This window comes from Cupressus sempervirens, chromosome 2, assembly GCF_028749045.1.
Source record: "Cupressus sempervirens isolate cs-2001-9-10 chromosome 2, ASM2874904v1, whole genome shotgun sequence".
In the NCBI taxonomy this organism is placed as follows: domain Eukaryota; kingdom Viridiplantae; phylum Streptophyta; class Pinopsida; order Cupressales; family Cupressaceae; genus Cupressus; species Cupressus sempervirens.
This window is the reverse complement of record NC_143119.1, coordinates 90,342,835-90,366,657: the sequence shown is the minus strand read 5'-3', so window position 1 is coordinate 90,366,657 and position 23,823 is coordinate 90,342,835. Positions and strand designations below refer to the sequence as shown.

General features: G+C 34.1%; 1 protein-coding gene across 4 annotated transcripts in view; it reads right to left on the bottom strand.

The window, feature by feature from the left end:
- LOC149571174 (Endoplasmic reticulum vesicle transporter protein) overlaps positions 1–22,367 on the bottom strand; it is a 95,553-nt gene extending 73,186 nt beyond the window's left edge. Inside the window, exons 1-4 of one of the 4 annotated variants that reach the window (XM_089812738.1) lie at positions 22,141–22,367; positions 21,957–22,038; positions 17,045–17,144; positions 3,440–3,539 (exon numbers count right to left, since the gene is read on the bottom strand). In XM_089812738.1, coding sequence (XP_089668864.1) covers positions 3,440–3,530 — 91 coding nt within the window. In that variant the 5' untranslated portion in view covers positions 3,531–3,539; positions 17,045–17,144; positions 21,957–22,038; positions 22,141–22,367. The remainder of the gene's footprint in view (positions 1–3,439; positions 3,540–17,044; positions 17,145–21,956; positions 22,039–22,140) is intronic. The other 3 variants (XM_089812740.1, XM_089812737.1, XM_089812739.1) reach the window with 3 other exon arrangements.
- Positions 22,368–23,823: the final 1,456 nt, after the last annotated feature.

Below are 23,823 nucleotides of genomic sequence, written 5' to 3'. Positions count from 1 at the left end.
ATTTAATAATTTAATAAATTATTGTGTTTGTGCATGTGATGCAGGGTGCTCCCCTTAATACAATAAACTCATAACAGAAACAAGAAACAACAGCAAATGCGAGAACAAAATATGGACTTCTTATTTGCACCACAAATGCGGAATTATAGATTCATAAGTACAATATGCTAACCCACATGGGCACCTTCAATACAATAATTTGCAAGACAAGTTGTGAACTATCACCTAGAGCTCTTCTGGACAATGTTTGGGCCTTTCTTAAACAGGCAGTTTTATGCCACCCTGGAAGATTCTAGATGCTCAAACTTAATACCTAGGGCCGATAGACCCTAACAACACATATAAAGTCGGCCAAATACATCTTTGACAATTATTTTAGAAGTTTCAGGTAGCCCAACTCCGGAACACCATAACTCATGAACCATTGCTCCAATTGTCTATTATAACCACTTTTCAGAAACACCAGCTCGTGATCTACAGGCTCAGAATTGCGCTAGCGCCCTTCTATCGAGTTTTCAAACCTCATCCGGGCACTCTAAGGCCTCCAACGGTGAGCCTAAAGATTTTTCTGCAAATTGTTCCACCGAAAATCTGCAATAAATTCTCCGATACTTAAGCTGGAACAATGAGATTTTTACGGTAAGCTTATATCTCTAAAATGAACCTTCCTATAGAAAATGAGAGCATTTCGAGCTCATATGACAAACTTACTAAAAATAGCAAGTTCCCACAAATAGTAACCACCCTATCTACTAGTCCTCATTAAAATAGAAAACACTGAAAATAAAATATTTTTGGGTGATGCAAGATTGCCTTTACACCCAGGATGCTCCTGCATCAGCATGCGTGCATGTATAGACAGATAGAACTAATTTTTATTATGCTATCATCCTTTTTAAACTTGATCCATTTTATGTAATGTAAATTTTACTTAAATTTATGTACTTGTATTGAAAATGAATTCCTCTGAATTATTTATCTTTCTTTAATTATATCAGAATAATATGGAGTCAGCAAACTGCACCTTGAAAAACAATTTATAAATTATTTTTGCTGAAATAGTCGACAGACTTAGAAGACTGTTTATATTATGTGTTCTGTGTATATCAACTATGATCACCAGCATATCATATATATAAATCACCTAACGGGGGAGTCATGTCACTTAATTTGAGAGATAATATGATTGGTCAACTTATATGTTAGGAAATACGATACGTGATCAGTTAAATTAATAATTATGCAATTAATATGAATGATAATAATGATAATATATATATATATATATATATATATATATATATTTCATGTATACATATTAATTTCTTCAGCATAATTATCCAGATTTAAGATTTTAAATGGTAGTCAGTCACATACAACTTTAGCTGACGGAAGCTATAAATCATCAACAATCGTTGTTTCAAAAATTTGAAGCCTTTAAGAGAATTTATTGAAAAAGAAACCAGTATTATGTAACCCATAAAGAGTTACAACTAAGTTTTTCTTATCCACGTAAAAATAGTATGGGAGAAATTTTAATCTAGGAATGTAAAGTTACTGTGGAAGGATTTGACTTCAAGTTATTGGATGGATACCTTTTTTAAAAGAAGGCATTTTTGCATGTTGTGGAAGAATGGCAGGCATCTGTCTTGCATGTCTTTATTGTTCTTAATGGAGACAGAAGAGAGTCAGACAGCCTGAGGATAGAATAGGTCAGCGTTATCGGCATTATAGAAGGGAGCAAGGAGACAGGAAGAGAGAAGCAAGACAGATTCAATGAGAATGTTGAGGTAGAAGAAGACGCGTTTAGGAAAATAGGTACAGTAGGGACAAAAAGGAACTTTCAGGGCAAGGCAGATTTGATTCAGAAAATAGGAAAGAGGGAAAAATGAAAGGCAACACGAGGAGAGAAAGTGTGGGGGAACAAGCTCAGGAAGGGAGATTAGAGAAGTCTTCAAAAATGGCACAAGAAGTAAGCTGAGGAGTCATTTTGATCCACACAGATAGGCATGCCTTAAGAAGTTCTGTTGGCATTGCCTTTGTGCTTCCCACATTTTGCATGCATTCCTTGTTTTCTTACTTTCAACCATATTATATCGTGGTAAGTTGCCTTGACTTGGAAAGTTCTAATTCTATATATATGAGATAATTATGGTTTGATTAGAATTGCTCTTTCCTTCGGTTCAAGATACTGTGAATATTAGAGGTGTATAGTTTATTTTCATTTAGCATGTATGAAAATCTTTCATGCCTTCTCTGCGCTTCCAACATTCACCTACAGTTCTATCATTATATTTGCACTTAAGTTTCTAGGTCCTTTTCAACAAGTCTGCTATAAAGGGTTGTGTTCATCAAGCACTTAAGTTTCTAGGTCCTTTTCAACAAGTCTGCTATAAAGGGTTGTGTTCATCAACATTAGAACCTAAACTGGCATGAACAGTACAGTTATCTTCTGTTCACATTAAATAGGCAACTTCAAACAATTAGATGGCACAATGGGTTTCGGTAGATTATTAAAGCACTGAAAATTCATACAATATAAAAATAGTGGCAGAGCAGATAAACAATTAACATAATAATATACATAGGCACTAAATCTCCATGTGCCTTTATACAGGAAAATGCAAGCTAAAAATCCTTCCTTACAAAGTGAAAATTGCATACAATGCATGGAACATTGACTGCCTCCAAGCAGCACAAAAGTACCTTCTATGAGATATTGTTTCAGTTCCTGTTCTTTGAGGTATAAAACTATAACTGTCTAATTTAAGGAGCAAGGAGAAGTAAGGGGAAGGAGGGAATATTTTGTTCAAGCTAACTTAGCAGAGGAAGACAATTTCTTTTCTTTTAGGCTTTACTTTCTATTGTTGGATTAATAAATGCCATCCTTTTTTCACTTTCACAGGCGTATATTCTATTCATGTATTATTTTCGAGAAACATTGTAATCAATCGCCCTAAATATAATTCCAAATAAGAAATGTGCTTAGCAGTTACAATGATTACCATTATCCATTTGCATGCCTTGTACACCTAATCTAACTGTCCTGAAATTAGAATGCTAGTGCTGCAGATAACTACGGTTCACTTTGCAAGCTACAAAATTAAGCCCTGCATTCCTCATTCCTTTAAATTATTTTTTACTCTTCTGTATTCCATAGTTCCCCAATGATTCTCTATGATCATCTGTCTACATTATTAGAGACTCTCTTTCTTCAATGCTTTTGAAGAAAGCTACTGTAACTAGGGTATTAAGAAAAAAAATCACTCAAATCATTCAAAACACTTGGAAGCTAAATGTAAGTCTCTAATTTAGGTCAGGCCTTGGGCAACAGAATCGCATGAATATTAGGGATAAAATAAATTTCCCCAACAGGTATGAAAAAATTCCTTTCACAAAAAACATGTATAGTAGTCAGGAGGCATATCAAAGCATTTACCTATTGCCCCAGATGGTGTCTTTTGAGTCAAGTGCTCCTCAGCACGAGGGAAAGCATCAAGATTTTTCAATGCTTGTATCTTGAAACCCATTTTTTTGACCTAGAATACAAAGGAGAAGGAGTCAGCTTTAATCATATGTTTGAAATTTGACTGTAAAGATATTTTAATTTTAGTTCAAACAATACAAGGAGTAAAACAAAGAAAAAACAATTCAGTACTCAAAATCAAATTATATAGAAGCACAGCACCAAATTCACAAATATGTTTTTTATCTACAATGGAACATGAACCTGAACCTCTAATTAAATTGAAACGGAACCTCTAATTTGCATTTGGAAAGATGATTGCCTTTGTATTAATGATAAACAGACATACACAGTTAATAGGTAAAAATGCGGATTATCTCTGACAAGAAATGGATTTGGATAGACAGAATTAAGTTATCAACATAAGAAGTCAGGCTAGGGATACAAAGATTAATAGTGGGAGTCATATGTCCACATGGATTCACTTAAAACACCTTAAGAAATTTACCATTAACATAAAGTGTTAGTCTGCCTTATAGGTTTGTACTTGGCTCTGTTGTGAGGTTTTACACCATTGCTCCATTGCAAATGGGGACCCCTCTTTTTGCGTTTTGTAAGAGCAGCCGTCTTAGGTGGTCTTGGTAGTAGTTTTCAAGTCTCCAAGTCAAAGAGATAAGTTTGAGCAATTTTGGCATATTGGAAAGTCCAGCATCTTTGGGATGTGAGTGAGAGTTGGGCTAAGTCTGTAAGGAATATGAAGTTGAAACCAAGTGATTTGTGATGAAAGGAGTTCAAATCATTACAAAATCGTTTTCCTGTATTATATTTCATCTTAGAAAGTCAAGAAAGGTTGTGGGAGGTATTGAAGGCATGTTGAATCCTGAAATCTCGCTAAGTCTGGAATTTTTTGAAAACCCCCAAAATCTCAAATCTTGATTATAATTCCTATAAAGTTGAAACCTAAGTTGCTGATGTTGATGCGGATGCAAATGCGAGAATTGGATGTGAGGATACGAGAAAAAAAGTTGGAATGCATGCATGTATGTATGTATCTATGTATGGAAAGAAATGCAAGAAATATACAAAAATTAACCATTCCAAAGCATGATATACAACAGTTGTACCAATATAACACATGCTGAAATAGACGATTAAGTGATTTTTGGCATGGGAATGGCTTTTTGGCTGCGGGTTCGTCTTAGATGAGCCCGGATGCTCGTAGAAAGCGCATCCACAAGCCCAAGATACGCTTCCTACAAGCAACCAGGCAGATCCCAAACACATCCATGCTTTCACACGCATCAAGATCAACATTCATCACCAAGAGAAGAGAACTGGTATCTAAGGTTGAAACCTATCTCAAACATCCTAAAAGTATTTATATAAAATATAACTTGTATAAGTAAATTAAATGTTATATTTTACATAAATCCCCTTGGCCTATAAGCTGAAGCAATTGACTTGAATAATTAGGGAATTAAATTGCAAATACAAATTCTAACACTAGGTCATGTTAATATTTTAGCGTCAATAGAAGTAGAACATTGATTATTTGATATACTAATATGTGTTTATCTTTTCAGATAAATTGTTATTTGTGATTCTTATATTATATATGTATTATATATTATATATTATGCATTATATATCTCATATATATATATATATATGTGTGTGTGTGTGTGTGTGGGTGTGTGATATATGTAATATAATGTGTATTATATATATTATGCATTATATATTATTATATAATAATATAATAATATTATATTATATTACATATATGGTTAATATATTAATATTATATATATGTTAAAGATAAGTTATGCATATAGTTATTGATAATCTAAATGGTGATTAACTATAGAGACATGTCTCTTCATGTTTCTTGAAGAGACATGTCTCCTCTCATATTATACATATATGAGATCCAAATCTGCATTTGGAAATCATCAATTACAGTAGCAATGAGAGTACATTTGCAGAAACGATCTTAGTTACTTTAACATGGTATTAGAGCCAACTGCAAATGTATTAAAGTGATAAGAGTATAAAGAGAAATTATAAATTGCAGAATTTAGATCTCAAATGAGATAAAATCTAGAGTTTGAAAAGGATAAATTTATACTGAAATGGACTATTAATGTCACCGAACATGAGTTTTTTTTTTGGAACAGTAGATCACAAAGAATATGTAGGGCCCCACATGTGTATCATGCATGTCATGGATGAGTCGCCAATGTCTTCTCACATCTGATGTCTTTACTTCATATGTAAGATCCAACCATGATTTGCACCATGTTGGGGGAGGTAGCAAATATGATATGCGGCATAGATGATGAGCACACTGGATGAAGCCGAATGAAACCTGGGTGGACTGGTGAACCAAAGCCGTAGTGGTTGAAAAGAGCCATGTTGAATGCCAAAAGTAAGGGGATATTGTAGAGGATAGATATTTTTACTTGAAGATGGAATCAACACCATTATTTGGGGCTGGCCTAATCAACTCTTCAATTCCTTGTGGTTGGGTGTTGAGGCAACATTTGTTTGTTCAACAGTGATTCTACATATCGCAGAGTATGTTTTCAACAATATGTCCTCTAGTTAGCATTGTGAGAGACCAAGAATGGAACTATTGTACAGTGTCACAATAATAAGAAAAGAAGACCTCAAACATTGAAAGGCGACTCATCAAACGTTGAAGTACAGACAACAAATAACTAGCCAGTGCCCAAATTAAGACATGTACAATCAACATCCAAAAGAGAGGAGATGAAGATATTAGGAGGAACATCTAAACGCACAGACTTACATCTACCTCTAGTGTTTATAGAGAGAAGTCTTGGCTATTGATGTGCTACTAATAATCTTCAAAGATTTATGCTATGATTTGCACAGAAGGCGCCTCTTAGGGAAGACCGGGGATCTTCAGAAGATGCCTACAACACAAGTTACGATTTGACATACACAACTCAGATGGAAAGGCTTTATATGCAAGTCAAATACTAAACTAGCCATCAAAGCTATTCATTCGTTGCCATCAAAGGTGGCCAATAGTTACTAAACTATCTTATGAAATCAACGGCTCCCCATAAATATAGCCATTTTTGGATTTCATATATAAACTAGGATATTTAATGTACATGAGCCTTGATGGGACATCTTCCACCAACAGGAATAATGGCTACCACGTGCATCGATAATAGTTATTGGGATTGAGTAGGAAACACTCTTTCAAAGTGCAAAAGCAAAGTCGTGATCACGGGTGATCCCAACGGGATAGAAGAAAATATATTAAGGTATGTGTGACGTGTACAATTGGATCGAGAGGTGTACATAATTTCTACTCTTTATCTCATAATATATGAGTGTATGTATATTAAGGCATCTGGCCCCGACCAAAGTGAGTATAAGATATATACACTTATCGATGGCAGTCTATTAAATAGAAGATAGAGAATGACCAAGTGTAAGAAATTTGGGTAATCTATAAGAAACATATATATAGCAAAGGCATATATCATCTCCACTTTCATGAACAACGTGGAATACCAAGTCATCATTCAATATTGGCAGCAAAGCATAAAGAGAATGATAAACACACAAGTATTAAGTAGAGATTTTAATTGCGCAAGTCACACACAAAAGATAATAACGATGACAACGACCAATGACAAGTTTTTGACAAAGGTATGACCCCTCGAAATAGAAGGAAAGAAGGGAATATAGATGTGATCTAGAATTACTTTAGAGTTTAGCGAATGCTACTAACAAGATTGATTAAAGTTTGTACCATAAACTAAACCTCATGTGAGTGGAGATGAAAGAAATATATGTAAGATCATTTAAACTTATTTGGAAACTGTATTAAAGAAATTGTGGACGCCTACAAACCTACCCTCAAATGCTAATACCGAGGATAAGCATAGAGGATGTTGCACAATCCAAATTAAGATAACTAGATGAATGAAGAAGTGAAATTTATGAATGAATATGATTTACCAAGAATGAGACATTGATTTCTATCTTCAAAAATAAGCTTGGATTGTGGTCCCGATCAAAGTGAGAATAAGCTCCCACCACCATTTGGACATTGGCGATAAAGCCATCTCTTAATGAATGATTGGAATATTGGGAAACGAGATTGGTAAGGTAAACAAGGTATTATATATATTTAAAATTCTTGTTTCTATTCATTGTAGTCTATATATATATACACTTGAGATAGGGATTAATTTAAAGTGATCAATGATTAACAATTAATAAGATTATTTCTCATTATGGTTACACATTTTTTTAGGATAATTAGTGTAATAAAAGGAAAATTTAAAATTATTATTGAAAAGATGATTTTTATAATCTATTTGAATGGAATATATGTATGTATGTTTCAAGTATAGTATTTATCTATATTTTATTGGAAAGAGCTTATTTTGAGAATTATATTACTCTCTCATACTTGCATTTCAATATTTATTGTAAGAGCTATATTCTTCGATTTTTTTATTTTTTCTGAGAATGTTATTGCAAGAAAATGAAGATTGAGATTCAGAAGGAGCCTGCCATGTTATTAAAGCAACCTTGAAGAAAGGGAGAAGAGTGAGGATGTTATTTAGTTAATCTTCAGTGATCTCGATCATATTGATTCAAAGGGAGTAAACAATGTTGTGATAGAATCTTCAATGATCGATAAATTGTAACTGTCAAGAGGACTTTAATTCATGCACTGTGTGATCTTAATCATCTATGATAAATGATACTTGATGTATGAATTGTAGAGTTATTCAAGTGACACAATCATACTCAATCAAGATATTGGCGTATTGTGGACGAGCTCATGTTAGCTTCTATTATTAAGCTTAATGAATGGTTGGAGCTTCAATGGATAAAAAGAGCAAGTTGGAACTTAGACAGAAGTCGTCAAATTTGATATGATGTGAAAGTGTTCAATAATATAAGAGTGGTAACTTTACATCGTGGGGGGCAATAATAGACAATGTTTCATTCCCATTTGAACCATCCTTAGAAAAGGAGATATTTCATGACCCTCATGGACAGATTAGTACTTATATCTTTTACATTTATCTATTCATTTATTTGTAATTCTATACATACTATAAGGGTCATTTGCTTTGATTTTTTCCTTTATGTTTGAGGATATTCTTACAGGGAAAGAAGGTTGGTACTTCAATATGCTACCTAATATTATACAGACTAAATCTAATGATAGTAGTTCCAAAGACCCTGATGATCAAGATAAAGTGTGGCTCTTGATGCCAGTATCTTTGATGATTGAGATTATGAGATTCTTCTACATTAAGAGGGAGTGTGACACTTCTTCAAAAGCAATGTTGGAACTTAAAAGATTGATACTCAGAGGAAGTCTAGAAATCCATGTGGGTGACTGCATGATGTTGATGGGCCTACTCCTATGTATATCATGAGGGAGTGATGACTTTGAAAACCATCCATGGGAAAAGGGAGTTTCTGAGGAAGTAACAAAAGGACCTGACATCCCAGGATCGATACTCAGAGGGAGAAATTTTGAGATGCAATCCCTTATGGATGATATCTTCTCTATGAGAAGTTCTAAAGGGAAAAGTTAAATTGAAATATTTCAAAGGTAAAACTTGATATGTTGATTTCAATCTATATCTGGTTATATAATTGTTGTTTCAGATATGTAATGAAAGTTGACGATCTTTCATTGGCATATATAAATAAAAGGTAATCATTGTAAGGTGACGATCTTACATATGATAGGCCTGTTATCATGGTTCTTTGGGCCAAAATCTACCAGACATCATGATAACAAACAAAAGATAATTTTTGTAAAGTGACGATCTTACAAATGATAGTCTTGTTATTATGGACATCTCTAGACATTGCTTTAGTGCAAGTAGAGATTATATGTGTATCATGAACTTCTCTAGACATTGCTTAAGTGCAAGTAGAGATTATTTTTGGGCTTCTCTAGACATTGCTTAAGTGCAAGTAGAGATTATTTCTGGGCTTCTCTAGACATTGCTTAAGTGCAAGTAGAGATTATATGTGCTATATCTAGACATTGCTTAAGTGCAAGTAAAGACTATGTGTGCTATCTCTAGACATTGCTTAAGTGCAAGTAGAGATTTCATGTGCTATCTCTAGACACTGCTTAAGTGCAAGTGGAGATCATTTACTGTTCATATTGTGTTGCTTATATGATGATTCTAACTTAATTAATGTTTTACTTCTCCCTAGCTAAAGAGGGAGTGTTAATGTTTTAGCGTCAGTAGAAGTAAAACATTGATTATTTGATATACTAATATGTGTTTATCTTTTCAGATAAATTGTTATTTGTGATTCTTATATATATAATATATATTATATATTGTATATTATGCATTATATATCTCATATATAATATATATATATATATGATATATGTAATATAATATGTATTATATATATTATCCATTATTTATTATTATATAATAATATAATAATATTATATTATATTACATATATGGTTAATATATTAATATCATATATATGTTAAAGATAAGTTATGCATATAGTTATTGATAATCTAAATGGTGATTAACTATAGAGACATGTCTCCTCTCATATTATACATATATGAGATCCAAATCTACATTTGGAAATCATCAATTACAGTAGCAATGAGAGTACATTTGCAGAAACGATCTCAGTTACTTTAACAAGTCAGACAGCATGTCTCAAAATTCACAATCCCAACAACCCTCAAAATTTTGCCTCTATTAAAAGCATGTTTCAACTCCGAATTGATCAGAAACACTGGGAAAATGCAAAATGATGATTTTTTAATGGAATTTGACCAAGTTAACATAATCTCAAGAGAAAGGTGGACTCCGCCTGCCCTTGAACACCTCCAATTTTTGCCCTCCTTTCTTGATTCAAAATCTCAATCCACCTTCAAACTCTGGCTAGGTTGGGGATCTTAAGATGATAGAGGCTATTTTTCATAATCAGGGACAAATCCTTAGGAGAAGAATGGAAATCAGATTAAGCTCGAAAGAAAAAATGCAGAATGGGAGCAAGAATGAGAGAATCAAAACCTCAAAAGGGGGCACAAATCAGATTGAAATAAGTACGGAATCTACCATGGAAACATGAGAGAAAAGGTAATGGAGTTGAGAAAATGTGAGATGGCATAAAACAAAGCAGAGTTGAATGGAAGAAAATCCTAAGGTTGGGGAGGAATCCACTCCCTACTTGGGATTCCCAATGCCAACAAAGGTGAGAAATCTGCCTTCTCAATTAGACTTTCACAACCAAGGTATGATTAGATCAATATGGCATGAAACGATAAGCTTGAAACGAAGTGGACCACGGCAGATTAAATAAGAATGAGATGGTTGAATTTGGAAGACAAAGGAGCAATGAAAAACATGTAAGAGATAATCCTAGAGAAGAAGAAGAATCAACTGCCTTCTTGGGATTCTTAATCCCAACAGCTATTTAATTTCCACCCCCTTTGCAGAGCCACCAATATGAGAACTTCATGGACAAAAGAAGTTGAGAATGAACAACGACTTGCACCTCCAAACTGAATTTGAAACAATAGAATCGAAGGACTTAGAAACATTGTAAGATATAGTCTCAAGGATGTAGTGAAATCCATTGTCCTCTTGAAATTCTCAATCCCAAGACCTTTGAGAATTCTATCCAGGTGATGGAGGATTAAGATAATGACAATTGGTATCAAGAAAACAAAAAACTGATAATCCTAAGAGGAAGGAGGAATCCGCCAACCTCCTCAGGCTCCAAATCCTTTGAGAGACTAGAATTCCGTCCCACGGAAAAAGATAAAATCCCAACAACACCTTGATTTCCACCATGGATTGGAGCTATCAAATTCATATCCTTAGCTTCTAATTTGCATAGAGAGGAACGAAAATGAAGGCAAATACAAATGGAAGTAGCATTTTAACAATCAAGAGCAAAAAAGTGAATCAAATCAGACCTAGCAATGAAACAATTTGGTTCAAAACACTTCAAGTTCATTTGATTTAAATCCACAAATCAAGAGAACTAAAAGAAATGAAGTGAAAGGGCAAAGGGTGATTTGAGTTTATTGATAAAGCATAGAGTCAATCCCACTACAGGGGGGGACCCACCCCCCGATTGGAAGTCACAATCCTAACATCCCCTCAAACTCCACCTCGACTGGAACTAAATCAATAAAGAGGTGGGGGGTGCAATTACATGGCCATTTGATGATAGACTTTACCTTCACCTTCCTTAATAAAGTTGACCAAGTATGGCAGAATAAAAGGAGTTAAGTTGCATGGATTTTATTAGCCGAAGGGAATGCAAATCAGCCCAAATAGACATGCCCTTCATTATGTGAGCACCTTTGCAAGAAGGATGGAGTCAATTCATTTTACCATCAAGTCCAAACAATAGCTCTTCCTCTAAGGGCAGCGAATTGGCAAAAAATCTTAGGCTTGCCTCTCCAATTTATTATGATAATAGATAGTTTCTATTATCTCTGTTTAGTATCTAATGGTTATCTATTGTAATCTTCTGTAAATATTATAGAATGTTTCTAATATTTAGTTTTTTGTTTCTAGAATAGAAAGTTTCTATTCTTTACGATTCTTTCTTAAGGAAACTTCGTTCAGTCTCTCGTATAAATTGATCTCTTGAAAATTGTTTAATACAAGCAAATATTTTCCAATTACATGCTCTAATTATTTTTTAAGATAATTATAATTTCTTGGTTGAAATTATTTGCCTTTTATTTTCGAAATTATTTACATGCATGTTTGCTTCCAACTCTCTCTATAATCCGACTAGGATTTCTGTTTAGAGAGATCTGAAATCTGCCAACTTCTGGTTTGGTTCTGGAACCCATTTCTGTACAAATCCGTTTGTTTTTTCAGCACATTTTTGCATTCTTTGTGGTTTTTTTGCAATAGGGCCGTTTTTTTCAAAACCCTAATTTTCGGGTTTGGAATAAAAATTTGATTCCAAATTCTTGGTGGGTTTTTCGAGAGCTCAACTAGGTTGTCATCAAGTTTTTCTAGGTGCCTCAATTTTCGAGCTAATCAATGCAGAAACCGACAACATATTCTTTCTAGGTTTTTTCGAGCTCTCTTCTGGGTCACCTTCAAATTTTTTCGTTATCTACTTTTTAAGGGTTGCATGTACTTATATGTTGTTTCCATGTGTCGTTTTACCATGCAAAGTCTCGTGTTTTGCCTCACTTAGAAATTCTGGTGGGTTTTCATAATTTTTTTCCTCAAAAAAAGATTTTGATGGGTTTTCATATTTTTTTCCCTAAAATTTTTTTTATGGGTTTCTATAAATTTACCCTTAAAATTTTATAATTCTGTAATTCGCAAAGTTGTGTGGGATTCCTTTATGGGTTTGTAATTTTTTCCTCAAAAATTATCCTTTGGGTTTTATTGTTTTTCCTTTAAAAAAATGAAGCTTTGTAATGTTGAGTTTTGATTTTTTTTTTTACCTCAAAAATTATGTTGGGTTTTAATTGATTTTTCACCTCAAAAATCATATTGGGTTTGACTTTTTTTACCTCAAAAATCATGTTGGGTTTTAATTGATTTTTCAGCACAAAAATCATGTTGGGTTTTGATCTATGTTCCCTGGGGACGCGTACCCGGCCTAAAACCCAGTGCTTCGAGGACATGGACGTCCCGGGGCAGCCATCCCCAAAAAGTGAAAAAATGTAGGGAACATCTTGAAAACTTGGGTACGCCAGAGGGAAAAAAGAGGTACGGCTGGCCGTCCCCCTTTTTTGTTTGCATAAAATTAAAAAAATTTAACATAAAAAAATATTTTAAAGCCTCCAACTTGGTCGGCCAGATTGGCCCCACCCCTCCAAATGCCCTAAAAGGCAATAGAGGCAGAATAGGAGCAGCAAGCTACTTCATTTTTCTATGTTTTGTTTTTTATGTTGAACATGAACATGATTATGATACATTGATACTTATTACTTTATGGCAGCCCTCTACCCTTTGGGCCTATAGCTTTGGGCATATTTTGATTTTGATTTTCAGATTTATCATGTTTATAACATTATCATTATGACATTATGATATTGACAATTGTTAATGTTCATTGTTCAGTGTTCACTGATATTGATATGCATTTTGACAATTGGGTACTAAAATCGGATATTATTTCCTAGATGGCATTCAAATGTTGTATGTTATGGTTCTATAATGTTTAACTGACATGCTCATATGAATGACATGTATATTTGCAAATTTCAATGTATATTTTAAAATTTCCCTATATATATATATATATATAGCCGTCCCCGTTTGCCGTCCCCCCTCGTCCCCAAGATCGCCAAAAAAAATTGCCGTCTCAAAAACCCATCTCGCCGTCCCCCGCCGTCCCCGTACCGGAAACTCAGGGGAACATAGGTTTTGATTGATTCTTCACCTCAAAAATCATGTTGGATTTTGATTGATTTTTCACCACAAAAGTCATGTTGGGTTTTGATTGATTTTTCACCTCAAAAACATGGTTTTTTACAGTTTGTTTTGGAGCATTATGCTCATCTACAAAGTTTTGGAGCGTTATCCAAATACCATCAACAATCTTCTCAACAGACCTACTCTACTCCATATTCAAAAGGCTCCTAGAAGAATATTCAATGCAACTATTGCCACAAGTTTGGTCACATGAAGGTTGAATGTCGGAAGTGCTTAGCTGCCCTATCTAAGCAATTTGGTTAGCAGCCCACAGCTAACAGTGTGGAGCACCTTGAGCAAACAGAATCTGCCTTACGCTTTTTAACAGCTTCATGCTCTGGTTAAATTAACCATTAAGGAAGGGTATTACGATAATAGATAATTTCTATTATCTCTGTTTAGAATCTAATGATTATCTATTGTAATCTTCCGTAAATATAATAGAATGTTTCTAATATTTAGTTTTATGTTTCTAGAATAGAATGTTTCTATTCTTTACGATTGTTTCTTAAGGAAACACCGTTCAGTCTCTTGTATAAATTGATCTCTTGATCACTGTTAATAACAAGCAATTATTTTCCAATTACTTCGTAATTGGCCAAAAATCTCAGGCTTGCCTCTCCAATTAACAGCCAATTAACTTATAAAATCACCAAATTCTTACTTCATTAGCAGCGATCTCAAAGGGTAGAAATCTCAACCTTGATGGCAAGTTTGTGATTCAAAGAAGACAGCAATGTGGGGGTTTTAAGGCAGAACTTTACTCAAAGTGGTAAAGAGAAGAAATTTGAGGATGCAATTGGGCTCAAACTCCTTTAAATTCCAATTTTTAGAAAAAAATTCATTTCTAGTGAAGCCATTTTGTCAAAATCAAAACTTAGGATTTGCAACAAGAAAGAGAAATTTGGTCTTGGACTCAAGAAAATCCACGCTCAATTGCATTTTGCTTCCTTGTTTTGATGTTGATGCAATCTTATTCCACGACAATTTTTAGATTTCCTTCATGTTCTCTCATCCATTTTGTGAGCTTAATGAAATCCTCCCTTTGTTTTGCAACGTAAATCATTTAAGGAGAAGCTTCAAGAGCAAGGAGATGGTGGCAAGATCATGCTCGAAGACTTCGAATGAAAAGAAAGTTAAAATCAAATTATCAAAGTGCAAATTGAAGACTGAGATCAAGATGGAATTCAGGAGAGCATAGAACAAGGAGAAAGAAAAATGAGAGAAGTTTTCATCAACTTGAATTCCTCCAGAAATCCAAGTTCACTTTGAAAGGATCCAACTACATGAAGATTTCATCACTTCAAGAAGATCAAGATCAAGGCATCAAAAGAAAAATCAAGTCCAAGCAAGTTCAAATCATGTCAATGAGAAAATTTGCAAGAATGAAGATGGAGAAAATTTCCAAGAATGAAGAAGATTTGAAAAGATGAAGCAAGTTGGGAATATGTCATCACATTGGAGGCTTGATAATGTTGAGTATTAAGAGATATTTTCTCTTCACAAAGATATGATCAAGTATACAAGATAAGGATGCAGATCTAGTACCCACTTGTCTTCAACCAATCAGGAAATTGTAGTCACACGTATCCAAGCACATTCAATCATATTATGCCAAGCGTAAAAAAATTCCATTGGCTCTCAAAAGCATTATAATTTTCTCATTGGCCCACACAGTGGTCCATTAATGTAATTGAATGATAGTGTGGCAACCCTAATTAGGCTTTCTAAAAGGTAAATCTTGGCCCTTCATTCTAATTGATCAAAAATTAAAGGCCAAAGGCCTTCTCATTTGTAACAGTTAGCCAATAGTATAAGTAGAGTGGGAGAGGAGACTTGGTGGCCATAACGCTATCAAAGTGATTGTTGATTCATTGTTGCTCTTCATGGTGGATTACTTGTGTTGCTTTGGAGTTCTCCATGGTTTCTTCAATTCCTCATTTAGGATTTTACTTCATGAAAAGTAATACTAGCAGCAGAAGTAGATGAATGGAAATATTGTTGAATGGTGATTAATGTTGAAGATAGTGTCCATACCTTTTGGTACTTGTTGATTGTAAGCAACAGTGCAAGGTTAGTCTAGGCCTAAATTGCAAGTGTTTAACTTCTATTGGAGATATTCATTTAGATTGTGCCTTCACAGGGTATTTCGATGAATATTGACAATGTGAAAATATTCCTACTTCTATAGAAGATAGCACCCCCCCATGTCTGGTTGACAAGGGGCAGGCAAGGATTAATTAGAGGCTCACTCCATCATCAACACTATCTTACATTCTTAGACTTGGATAGATTTCCTTTGCAATTTATTCAGTTGGAAGTGATTGAAGAGGTAGAAGTCAAGTTGGTGTCCATCAAATCAACAATATAAGTCCCTTTGTGATAACTAGCATATCACATCATTATAACTAGGTGAAAGTCCACGATTAAGAAGGAACCTTGAGGTTATCTCATTTGATCACAAAATTCATCTACATTGTTTAGCATATGAGAATCCTTATTCAAGAGAGTTAGAGAATTGGAGTTTCAATTCGAAATACTAAGTATTCAATTTTGTAGTTTGCAGTGGAACAAAACTCACATCAATAGGCCCAATTGATATTTCAAAGAATAGATTGGTTCTCTTTCAACACATTATATGGTTTGTAAGAAGTTGATTCGAATTGCATTCTAAGGCATTCAAATGCTTTTATACCAACTAAAAGTAAAAATCATCCTCATTAAAAATTATTTTACTTTTGATTTGGATTTCACACATTTTTCAAAGCAAAAGCAAATCATCCTTCATGCTATTTTAACTTCAAAAAAAATCACCAAGATTGAATTATAATTCCAAACATAAAAATAAAGTTTACCCATGCTGAGATGAACTATATGTATTAAAGAGTAAACATGGTATTTTGCCTTTGACAATCAAAGAGCTAAACTAAAAAAAGGTTTAAAGTCAAAAATACACAATGTTATAAAATTAACAGGATAAAGTCAAATGCAAAATAATCACTACATATTTTGAGCAAAATGAATGTTGAGTTTTCAAGAACCAGAATAGCATAAATAAATAACAAAAAAATCAAAACACATAAACTCCTGAGACACAGGGTTTTACCCTAGGAAAACCCTCCACTTCAGGGGGAAAAATCCAGCCCGACGAAAGATAGATATGTCATTGTATTCTCAAAGCAGATACAATCTTCTCAAGCTTATAACTGTTAACAGTTAACAAATCAGAGATTGTTAGCTCCTGACAATCAACCAGGAGAAACCTGATGAGAGTCCAAGCATAACTTGCTTAACTCCTACAATATGAACAATGCATTATGTATCTTGCAGATACTATAATCACTGAAGCAATACACAATTGTCACCTTTTTTTAATATGATAGTCACAGATGCAAATACACTAAATTCTCACGTTGTTTCTTGAATCAACACGCAAGATAAATGTCACTGCCTGGAATTGAAAAAAACAATAATAACCATACTGAAGGAATATAAAAGGCCATCGCTTAAGGCAAAGAGGCGGCACACTGACAGTTATAATCCACGTCATTCTACCAATGTGAAATGATGCAAAGCCATAATCTCCATTTTAACCTCTAGCCAAAATAAATTCCGATGAAGATAACAGTACTGCTGCCAGCAAACACAAAAACTCCCATACGAAGCTAGCAATGAACAAGGATGATGACAGTTATCATAGGAAGCCGTTTCACTTTCAAACATCTACAAAGCATCAAAAGAAACCACAGGAAGAACAGTGAACGGTGGAAAGAAAGTGCAGTTCAGGTTTCAATGGAAGGTTATAAGTCATCAAGGAATTCGCAGGTTGGGTGTCTATAACTGCACAGCAGCACATCAGAGGGTCAACCAGCTTAATACAGCCATTCACATCAATTCTGGAAGCTTCTCTCTGCCCATCAGTCATTCTTTGATGCACAGAAAATCACCAGTAACAGTCCTGTGCCCAAACTGGAATGATGCTATCTTCTATCATTCACATTACGATTCCTTGACCTGGTACGATCTTCATTGTAACTGTTGTTTGGCTCAAATTGCAGAAATAAGAATAAATCTCCCATTTTATCACTTCAGTGTAAATTCTCTAGATGAGCATTTCAATGATTTGTTGAGTATATTCCAGCACTATTCATTTGGCACAGTTTGTATTTAGAGTTTATATTGATAATAATTGTTCCATTATTGAGAAAAGTACCAAAAAACTGAAAATCATTCAAAAACTTGAAAAAAATCATATACAGTAAAAAAAAAAACAATGGCAACCTTCGAGCTCACTGGCCAAAGTTGTTTTTTTCAATCTTCAGCATCTTTGCACAAGAAATCGTATTGGGGAATCTGCCATTTGAAGATTTGTCTCATTTTGTAGGCTATATTTCAATCCATTGAAATATCTTGCATCTTTGTTCACATCATCGTCCACGTGGCCTGATCTAATACTTAATTTGTAAACATTTGTATATTTACATCCATGTCCTTTTTCTACAACTTTCAGAGTTGCCTATACAATTGGATAGCATAATCACTAGGTAGGAATCTACCTTTCAATTTTGCAACCATTCTATCCCATGATGTGATATTTGCTTCGCCTTTCTTCTTCCTCTCTTCTTGTACATATTCCCACCATAGGGATGCATGTCCTTTTAGCCTTGTTCTTGCCAATTTCACTTGTTGCCCCTCAAGTATCTCCTAAAACTCAAAATAATTTTCTAATTCTCGTATCCAATCAAGGAGTTCTTCTCCATTCGGAAACTTGTCTAGTCCTCCCACGCAATTAAGGATTCTTCTCCATTCAAACTTCTTAAATATACAGAGAGTTCCATCTTTGCCACTCCTAATTGCCTTTAGCAATCTCTCCAACCTCATCTCTTCAACATCTATTTCTTCTTCATGTTCTTCTTGTGTATTTTCTTTACCCACTTCTTGTTCTTCTTGGTCACTCAGATCTCCTCTAACCACTACTCTTCTCTGGTTCGTCTCAACTGTTGTGAGTCTTGCATCAAGGCTTTCCTTCAATGCTCTCAACTCTTGGGCAAGAGAATCCCACACCTCTCTGACTATTCTTTCGACATTCACCCTTGTAGGCATCTTGGCTAATCTTCAATTCTACTTGTTTCTGATCTTCTTATCTTCTCTAACTGATCATCCCTGTTCTGATACCAATTTAATGCAGAGAAAGGACCTATTTGGTCTTATCAAATCAAGCGGAAAAGGAGCTTCTTCAAGTGAACAGTTTAAAAGAGCTTTTTGAGGGACCAAGACTTCACAAGGTGATCACCTTGCTAATACAGCTCCACAAAAGAAGGGGCAGCCTAGAAAAATCCCAGCAGGATATTTAGTGGATATTTAGTGGATCCCCCTTTTTGGTCCATAGACTTTGGTCTCGTGGACGTTAGTAAAAATCATTTCATTTCATCTCAACATGAACATAGGACTCGTGGGATTTCCTCTAAACCCTTGTCCGTGGACCAACCGTAAAACATTTGAATATTGTTGTACTTGACTTTATCCATGTCATGGACAAATCTCATGTTGTGGCACAAGGATCACGAACAACTTCATCATGGAGGGTTTCAACAATGCACAGTAGTTGTGGTTTACACCTTGTTCTGTGGAAACTAGGAGTGCCAACCTTTACAAACCAGGCCAACCTATACCAAAGTGCTTCCAAACGTCTAACTCTACCTTGGAGGCCCTTACCCATAAACGAAGTGACCTCATGGAGCATTTAATAACTGTGTACAGCAATGGTTTCAAACATAATTGGTTACTGAGTGGGGTGTTCATTGCCATGTCCACCCTTTAAGACAGTCATGGAATATTGCTATAAGGTTGCCAAATTGATCATCAACACATTGATCAGGTCTATAGGACCTTCTATGACCCTTACCCAACAAAGAACATGAACATTCAACACTTATAAACTTGGATTTATTCAATCTTCAATTGCTGCACTATCACTGTCATATAAATTTGGTCTCAAACACCACAACAATGTCAAACAATACATGAAGACAGAACTTTCCACCCATTTTTGGTGATTTTTCACCATTGAAAAGTCAATTTATACATTTACTTCCACTTGCTGGTTACCCTAGGCGGGGTTTTGACCAGTTTTCACAAAAAATGTAGTATCTTACGAAATACCCAATGAGAATTGATGAGACCAGAAGCAAATGAGAGTAGATTTTCATGTCACCCAAATCCCAATTGATGTAAATCATAATATGGACAAGTCCTTTAGAAGAGAAAAAGCAGTCAAAAACATCACGAAATGCATAGAAATTGAGGTTTTCATTCATCAAACTTGCAAAATCCAATTTATCCAACCCCGAATGCGAGTTGAATGGCTACATTATACATTTTCCACCCTAAAAACTACTCCAACAGTTCAACCAACCATTTTGTTAACAAAAACAAACTTTTGAAAACTTTTGTGCAAAATGACAACACTGTTTTGCAACTGTTACAAAATTTGACCCATAGGCCTAAAACTTTTCAAATTGGTTCAATTATTCAATATGATCCCAAATTGTCTCAAAGGAGATTATTAGACTCAAAAGTCCCTAAACAACCTAAAAATCTAGAAATGAAAAAATGCACCTTATGATGCTCCTGCATCAAGAGACCACAATAAATGTTTGTGGGCGGTTGAAGGTACATGTTGAAACAACCATTAAAAAGAAATGGCAGTGTTCCCAACAAATATTCTATTTATAACAAGATTCACAGGTAAGTCAACATTGTTCTCTCTTGGACTTCACCAAGTACCGTGAAGCTTTCGTACATTGGAATGTAGTTCACAGAATGGATATGGAGGTCAAGCAGAGTAGCATCTACACTATGCATAATGGACTCTGGAACATGTAAAGCCATGATAATAATACAATTGTTGGCTTTTATTTTTTTGCCATATTTTTCAGTGGCAGAAGAAACATGAATAAAACAACGAAGTAATTAACTTAACATTAACCACCAGCTTCACAAAATTAAACAAATTAACTCATTTTTTATTAACTTGAGAAGCTGCACACCAAAATATAAATCCTTATCTAACACATATGAGTGAAAGCCTTGATTGTAGATTTATCTAAACCTAATTATTTTAGTAAAATAAATAAATTATTAAATATTGTTTTGTAAAGCCTGCAATTTGTCACTTATTTCACATCTAATATATCCTTTAGGTATACCATTCTTTTTTCCTTTTTCATGTCCACAGAATTTCAAAACATAGCCTGAATAACTGAAATTTATTGAAAATAATACATTGTATTTTATTTACCAAAAAGTGACTACGTGCAGTGGAGATGATAAGAGTGATATAGAAAAGTGACTACGTGCAGTGGAGATGGTGAAGTGATATAGAAAAGCTACAGACAAATAAAACTGTGGGATAAGATAGTAAACCCTAGTTCAAAGCTCCCACGGCTAAGATTACCAAAGAACAACATGTTAGGATTAATAGACCAAGTATTATCAGTTCCTGACTATATGTTGATCACCAGGATTGTTGACAATTAAATAAGCAAGGTGGTAAATCAGAGGGGCCTTTCATTGCCGATCACCAGATTCAGCCCTGCAGAAGATATGTTCACATACAAAATTGAATAAATGAATCAACTAATGGAGCCAGGAACAAGAAGTATTTGAATTTAACCAAACAGACATCTCTCCAATATGGCATCTTATCCAAAGATTTCCCGTCACAGGGTAAAGGCTTAATGAATTTTAACAAATGGATATAGCGAATAATCATAGTGAAAACTCAACTTTTATTTATAAAACTGCAAAAAAATATCACTCCGGTTTCAAACTCATCTTGCTATAATAGCTCATAACTCCAGGGAACATGCGGCGATAGTGTAATATGATGATTGAAAAAAATAATCAAGAGTGACCCAAATTTACATATCTTACGAACAACGTAGAAACTGATCGTACACGGTATTAGAAGTTGCCCTCGATCTTGCCCAAATTAATTAATTTAAATTAAAAATCACCTTCGGAAAGCTTTTACTTGCAAGAACTCACAGTATACTGTAGGAACCAGGAATTCCAAGTTTTAGGAAACAAAGCTCAAATCTGTTCAAAAATAAGAGAAACAAGCAAATACATATCAATAACTACTCGAGGGAAAACAAAGCTAACTGAAAAACCCTTAAGTCGTCTACTGTATATACATACCGACTCCGAAGCTGGTACGGCTCTCCCGATTCATGCCGATCTACCCATTTCTAAAAATAATTCAGAATTGAGAAATAATTCTTGCGTAATATTTGCATAAATTTGATGTAAACAATTGAATACTCATTCAGACCAAGCGCGCAGGATATGAAAATGAATAGCCAGAACATAAAATCCAAACCATGAAGTCAAACGGAACTTAAAAAATTCTCCAGTCACAATTATTTGCTTGCACCAGTGCAATGGTTATATTTTTAAGTAAATGTGTTACAAAATAATTAAAAAGTGGGATGCGGTCGAAATTATGTTATTATTATTATTTCATATTAATATTAAATTAAAATTAAAATATATGAGTTGTTTTTATATTTATTAGTAATAAAAATCATGGTTTTGATGCTTATAAAACTATTATTGGAGGACAATAGGCATATTATACTAATGCCAGATAAACATTAAAAGCGATTTAGAAGAGTTAATAAAGTAGGTGAACTTACACTATAGTCTAGCAGCTTATAACAATGAAAGTTTTTACTATAGTACAAAATATTACTAATCATAACAAAAGAAACTAAAACCCTACTAATGGAGTTGAGGTCATAGAATAATCAACAACAATTGGAAAAACTACCTCGGCTAACAATAAAAAAATACATAAAATCCCCAAAGGGGTTAGATCCCCATTAAGCCTTGTGAGAAAATTTGATATCACAACTTGATTGATACAACATATGGAACCATTCATTAGTGAGGAATTTAAACAAGTCCTTATAATTTCTTTTGTCGTGTTCATCTTCACCGAGCATCTTTTGTTGCAACGGGCAAAGGGAGGTTGTAGATTGTTGTGATACCAATTTGATGTAGAGTATCATGGAATGAAAATTTAAAAATATGTATTATTTTTTATATTATTAAGTAATAAAAATCATGGTCTTGATTCTTACAAGACTAGTATCAGAGGACCGTGTATGAAAAAAATAAATAGCCAAAACATTAAATCATAACCATAAAGCCAAACAAAACTTCAAAAATTTCCCCATCATAATTATTTGCTTGCACCAGTGCAATGGTTATATTTTTAGGTAAATGTGTTATAGAATAAAACTGGGACATGGTTGAAATTATGTTGTTATCATTAGTAGTAGTAGTATTTCATATTAATATTAAATCAAAATCAAAATATATGGGTTGTTTTTTATATTAATAAGTAATACAAATCATGGTGTTGATTCTTATAAGGCTATTATTGGAGGACTATATGCATACTCAACTAATGTGTGATAAACATTAACAAAAATTTAGAAGAGTTAATAAAGTAGGTTAACATACACTATAGTCTAGTAGCCTTTAACGATAAAAGTTTTGAATACAGTACAAAATAGTACTAATCATAATAGAAGAAACTAAAATCCTGCTAATACAGTCAAGGTCATAGAATAATCAACTAGAGTTGATAAAAAACCACCTCGACTAATTATAATTAAAAAATACATAAAATCTTCAAAGGGGTACAGAGTTAGATCCCCATTAAGCTTTGTGAGAAGATTTAATATCGCAACTTGATTAATACAACACATGGGATCATTTGTTAGTGAGGAATTTAATCAAGTCCTTATAATTTCTTTCGTCGTGTTCATCTTCACTGAGCATCTTTTGTTGCAACAGGCAAAGGGATTGTAGGTT